Genomic DNA, 6,823 nt, shown 5'->3' with positions numbered 1-6,823 from the left:
TACAATGAAGTTTGACGTAATATAGCATTGCCAAGTACCAATAAAACCTATATAATTTAAGCTTTATTGGAAGTGAAAAATAAAGTAAGCTTTCTTAGAGGTCATCACCCTAAAACAAATAAATAAACACAAAACAAAAACCAGCAAAGCCAACGAGGAGAGTGGTGAAAAATTTCCAAGAGCGTAAACAAAGCGGTAAACAAAGAGTTAACAGGATCACTAACGCGACAGGAGGATTTTTCAGTTAGGCAAACTAACTATAAAATAGCCAGCGGAAGCTTGTTTCGGTCTCTTTTTTTTGTATTTTTCGAGTACGGCAAGTGGTGCATTTCGGATCATTAAAAACCGATAAAAGAAAATTTTAAGACAGTTTATTAAAAGTTGTAAAGGCTGAAATTTCTATAAAGCAATTTCAACCATACATAAATTCTTGTGTAAATCTGACGTCAGACCGTCAGCCTAAAACACAACACCATCACCATGGACTATTCAAATAAAGAACCCAACTCACCCCTACAAGATCAGCATGTAACCTGAAAAGAATAAAATTTATTTTATTACTTAACAAGATGGTAAGACAATAACATTACCTGCAATCCAGGCGTTAATAAGCCGCGGATAAGACTAATAAACAAAACTGAAGAAGAAGAAGAAAAAAGAAAATTAATAACAACAAACCAACAAAACACAACTTGAAAACATGAATTTTGAATTACAAATAATCATACATTGAACAATTATTAAACAATAAAACACACTTTATATCTTTATTGAATAAACATGAATTTAAAGAAATAAAACAAACACTCATTGTTTACATTTTTACAATAGAAAAAAAAAACAACACATCAGTAAAAAACCCACTGCTGCCGTAAATTCTTCGTTTGGTTTATTTTTCCACTATATGTAGTAAAACACAAAATTATAAACACTATATCAATTATTAATCATATATGTTTTTTTAACATAAACAAACTACCATACAAAACAATAATTACAATCAGACACTTGCACTAATTCTCCTACCACAATATCACGCACATATATATATCGTTGGGGTTTTATTTTATTTATTAAATAATGGAAGTTATAATTAATTGAATTAAATTGAAAACTAACACTTTATGGTGGTTTTAAATTTTAATTCTCTTTCCGAAATAAATCAAAAGACGCGAAATATGTCAAACATAAAAGTCAGGCGAAGAAAAGTGCGCAAAAATGCAAATAACACGAAGTACACGACAATACACAAAATACACAAGAAAGACACGAAAAGCACAAAAGTCAACACGAACAACGAAGTTTACCGGTACGCTACACCGAAAAGCTCCGGTCAATTCGGTATATAAGAACGCGCATTTTACAGAACGGGGGACTTGTCTTTTGGAGCTCAAGCGAGTTACAAGTTCACTGGTCAATTCGATCAAAACTAGATTACAGGCTACTTCAGTCTAACTGGTCAATTCGATCAAAAATAGGAAACTGGTCAATTCGATCAAAACTAGATTACAGGCTACTTCAGTCTAACTGGTCAATTCGATCAAAAATAGGAAACTGGTCAATTCGATCAAAACTAGATTACAGGTTACTTCAGTCTAACTGGTCAATTCGATCAAAAATAGGAAACTGGTCAATTCGATCAAAACTAGATTACAGGCTACTTCAGTCTAACTGGTCAATTCGATCAAAAATAGGAAACTGGTCAATTCGATCAAAACTAGATTACAGGCTACTTCAGTCTAACTGGTCAATTCGATCAAAAATAGGAAACTGGTCAATTCGATCAAAACTAGATTACAGGCTACTTCAGTCTAACTGGTCAATTCGATCAAAGTAGGAAACTGATTTTCATTTAATTTTCTCTTTGATCATTCAGCCAAATTATTACATCCCTTAGTACAAAGGCAGGACTCTTCATAGCAAATAAGCCAGAGCCAGTCGCCGAAACATCGTCATCTTTGACAGCAACTGATCTTATGTATAATTCATATACTGAGGTGACATAAGTCCACCCCTACTGAATAGTCACGCGCGGAAATCATAAATTTCTCCGATCCTTGGAAAATAATATTTTGTTTATCTGAATTGTAACCATTATAATTTAATAATATAATTCTTATAATATATATATAATAATATTTTGTTTATCTAAAATTATAACCATTATAATTGTTTGTTTTTGAATAATTAAATAAAGTATTAATAAAATATATAAAATCTACGCTTTTATTTTGGTTCCTAAAAAAATTCAGTCCCGAAGATATAAATTCTATTATAACGAACCTGGACAACCGCTTTGCTACTCCAGCAAAACGTAACGAACGAAGAAAGGTCGTTACAATTGGCGCCCGAGCAGGGACTGAGTTTCAGAGGAACTGAGTTTCAGAGGGACTGAGTTTCAGAGGGACTGTAACATTTATCGCAAAAATACCAGGACGAAACCACATTGGTAAAAATTAAACTCGATTATCGAAAGGAAATCAAGTATGTCTATAGAACATAAAACAAGGGTCGACATTGGCGACCAAGAACTTCGAAGACCTACCACGCCGAGTAAATCCTGGTTGTACAACTTACGGAAAGATGAATTAATCCACTACTTGTCCGAAATGCAACTAGAAACGAGTGGATCCGTAGAGGAATTACGAAAAAGACTAGCAGCATACATCGACGAAGAAGATTATGACATGGTCCGGAGAGAAATGCTATGGGACCTTGCGCGTAAACATACAAAAACAATACCGATCACACAAGAACTAAATAACGACGTACAAATAACAATTCCGCCTGTTACACAAACTATAGAACAAGTCCGGAAATGGTCTGTCAAATATGACGGAGGCAAAGACCTGCTGATGTTCATCGAACGAGTCGAGGAGTTGGTGGAAGCCCATGGATTAAACATTAACACAATACCACGTACCATGCCAGAACTTTTGAAGGATAAAGCATTAAATTGGTATAGAAGTAATAATAGCCAGTGGAAATTATGGACCGCTTTCAAAGCTGACTTTCTCAAGTTCTTTCTACCGGCAAGATACTTTGAGAAGTTAGAAGATGAAATCCGGGCCCGCCGTCAGAGGTCACGGGAGACATTCAAAGACTATGTTGTAGCAATCCAAACTCTAATGCGACACGCAGGTATAGGAGCCGTTGCTCAACTAGAACGAATTTATCGAAATGCACATCCGGACTACCAGCTTTATATCCGACGACGAGACTTCGAAACATTGGGAGAACTAATCGACATGGCTGGTGATTACGAAGCTATACGGGGAGAACAAGAGAAAACCGGACCTCCAAGGCTAAGAGATTAAAGAAACCACCTAGTCCAATCTTTCGAGCAGAGAATCCAAGACGCACCAAATGCATGCCGAAGGTGTGGGAAATTGGGACATATGGCAAGAATCTGTCGAAGTCCAAAAATTCTTTTTTGTTGGAACTGTGGAAAACAGAACACACGAACCCTTGACTGCTGCAAGGAAGATCCGGGAAACGAGATAAGAGGACAGCCAACAGCGGGGAAGCCGTTCTCTCGGAATTCAGGCCCCGCAAGGACTTAAGACTAATCCACGTAAACGAAACTCGAATTACGGCACCAGTTCAGCCTCAACAGACTTCTACACAAGTAACAATATCGCCAGCTCATGTTTCCTCACCATTGACACTATCTACGTCTCAACAACAACAACCACAAACTCCTTCAACTCCATCACATCATCTAAGTGGTATTTTGAATGAAACAGCTAATTCTAATGATTCCTCAACACTAGCAGTTGCAGCCAATGACAGCAATAACAGTAATAACAGTAGCAGTAATAGTTCAACAAATAGTATTGTAAATAATCAACCAACGATGCCATTACAGAATACAATGAGACTCATATCCATGACGCCAGTACGAATTGAAGATATCTATAGTCGAGGCCCGGTATCACCTGTCCGGAACCAGCAGCAAAGTAACCAACAACATAACCAGTCAATAGATAAGCAAACAACAGCAGAAGTAAATAAAATTGCAACTTCAAAGACAGCATCACTATCCAAGCCAAGTATAATACAAAGCACACAATGTCGGATTTACCCAGACAAGCATTAAGTAAAACTGCGAGAAAATTTACAAGAGCAAGCGCCATGTAAATGCCTTGTACCACCATCGCATGATCCAAAAGCAAACAAAGAGATACAAGAGTTCCAAATCCCAGAAGCACAACGTCAGCGAAATTTAAAACATATCGAAGAAAATCCGAAAGTATTTAGTCTACAGCGATACACACAAGATCGTCAAGAATCACAAACTCAAATACAAAAGGCACAACGACAACAACGTCCAAGATATATCAAACAAAATCTAAAAGTATTTCATCCAATCCGAGTAATACCAGATCAAGTGCAAGCGCATGAAATACAACCACAGCAAGTTCCGCAACGTGTTACGCCTATCGAAGAAAATAAACCAGGACTTAGTAAACATCGAATTTCCAATGCATATTCTACACAAGATCACGTAAACCTACAACTGCAAATACAAGATGTACAACAACCACGAGAACAAAAGCGTCAAATCGAAGAGCATGATTTATCATCACGTCCAACACTGCCACAACGTTTAACGATAGTACCAGAGTCATCACATGTCAATCATCCATTGTTACCAACTTCTACAAGTTCAGAATCGTCGTCGCAAACGCCACAGAGTCATTCGCAAAGTAATTTCAAATCATCGTCGCAAACGCCACAGAGTCATTCGCAAAGTAATTTCAAATCATCGTCGCAAACGCCACAGAGTCATTCGCAAAGTAATTTTAAATCAACGTCACAGTGTCATTCGCATAGTAATTTCAAATCATCGTCGCAAACGACACAGTGTCATACGCAAAGTGATTTCAAATCATCGTTACAACCAAAGGAACTTGAGCCCCAGCCGCCATATCCTGTTAATCCACAACAAGCACCACGAGAAGCACCACCAAGAGATAATCACCAGTCTGGTCCATCATCATCTTCGTCATCAACTACATCGCCACAGAGAAATTCTACTACAGTACAGCCAGTATCGAACAATCGTCATGTACAACCTACAAATTCATTAGATCCATTAGATATCAATGTTTTAGATAGTAACCTTAATATGGAACTATCAAGCCAAGAAACTCAAGCAAAGGATAAAGTCAAGCGCGACAGTCAACAAGAACCATGGTCACCACAAGAGGAATGGAACGTCGTTCAACCAAGCAAAAAAGGAAACAAACCAGAAACTCTCGTGAGACGTCTAGGCACATTTAAACGAAAGGATGACCATCATCATGTCAAAAACCAAGATGATTACTACAAAATTTTCAAGAGTCCAAAGAAACGAAAGAGAAATCGTGCCTCATTCTAAGAGAAATATACGTATCAAAGCTCATATCGCTGACCTCCGAATATACTATGGAAAATAAAAACAAAACCCACACTTGAAAAAAAAAACCCACACTTGAAAAAAAATATAATAAACAAATTTATTGCATTTCGTATAAAATATAAAATAATAAAATATTGTAATAATAATATAATCATAACAATATAAGTCAATAATAATTTAAAGTAATAAAGATAATAATCACTTTCACCATTAACAAACTGTCTCAAGTCAGTTGGCTAATTTAACAAAAAAAAAAATATTCAGGGTGTAGAGTGCAAAATAATAAGCAAAGAAAAAAAGTAAAAAAAAGGCTACTCTGCTGTAATGGTTCAAAAAGCGCAAATCATCAGGATGTTAGCCGTATATAAGGACCACGCGTGTTTTAATAAGCTAAGTTCGATCAAAGAAATCAAGGATGGTAGATGATTTGGAAACCAAGTTTAAGCGCACAGCCGCACGTGTGCAGCAACAACTAAAAAAATTAGAAAAGAGCAAACCACGCAGTCTTTACTTACCAATCGCCATGGAACAAACAGCCAAACGAGATAAAAACAAGCTACGCAAAAACCAACCTGATAAGAAAGAGCAAACCATGGAAGATGTCCAAATACAACCAACAATAAGACCGTCAGACTGGAAAATGTTGCCGAAAGCCATTGGGTGGCGATGTAAAAAAACCCACCAGAACAACAGTGACACACAATCACACCAAGATCCAACACGTGCTCCAGCAGCCTCGACACCAGTAAAAATAGATAATGATGACCAGGATGTACTACAGTGTACATGGAACGATGTGGTTGATGAACAAAATCGATCGCCACCACCACCCGTGATTGACGAGTTATACAGTGAGTTATTAAAGAATGCAGCCGAATCGCAACCATCAGTAGCAGATATAGTCAGAAAATTGGTGGACAAATATCCACCAGAGGTGAGCCAAGCTATTTGCGATGCCCGCAGAAAACGTGGTGGAGGTAAAAGAATTAATTTCCAGCGTGTCGTCGAAGGCAAGGCGTACCAAGTGAAAATCAGTCGGAAAGGCGTAATAAAGGTTTGGGTGAAATAAAATGCGACAACAAAATTTTAATCTTCCGAAGAGGGGAGAGAATGTAAAGGCTGAAATTTCTATAAAGCAATTTCAACCATACATAAATTCTTGTGTAAATCTGACGTCAGACCGTCAGCCTAAAACACAACACCATCACCATGGACTATTCAAATAAAGAACCCAACTCACCCCTACAAGATCAGCATGTAACCTGAAAAGAATAAAATTTATTTTATTACTTAACAAGATGGTAAGACAATAACATTACCTGCAATCCAGGCGTTAATAAGCCGCGGATAAGACTAATAAACAAAACTGAAGAAGAAGAAGAAAAAAGAAAATTAATAACAACAAACCAACAAAACACA

At 37.0% G+C, this 6,823-nt stretch overlaps 1 protein-coding gene across 1 annotated transcript; it reads left to right on the top strand.

Moving 5' to 3' along the window:
- Positions 1 to 3,366: 3,366 nt before the first annotated feature.
- Positions 3,367 to 5,383, top strand: LOC119688508 (myb-like protein Q). Its single transcript, XM_038103186.1, has 5 exons — positions 3,367 to 3,379; positions 3,603 to 4,052; positions 4,125 to 4,636; positions 4,823 to 5,263; positions 5,345 to 5,383. Exons 1-5 carry the CDS (start codon positions 3,367 to 3,369, stop codon positions 5,381 to 5,383), a joined length of 1,455 nt encoding a protein of 484 aa, XP_037959114.1.
- The last annotated feature ends 1,440 nt before the right edge of the window (positions 5,384 to 6,823 follow it).

The sequence above is a fragment of the Teleopsis dalmanni genome, chromosome 1, assembly GCF_002237135.1.
Source record: "Teleopsis dalmanni isolate 2A chromosome 1, ASM223713v2, whole genome shotgun sequence".
NCBI classification, from domain to species: Eukaryota; Metazoa; Arthropoda; class Insecta; order Diptera; family Diopsidae; genus Teleopsis; species Teleopsis dalmanni.
The sequence above is the reverse complement of the archived record's forward strand: the minus strand, read 5'-3'. Positions and strand labels throughout refer to the sequence as shown.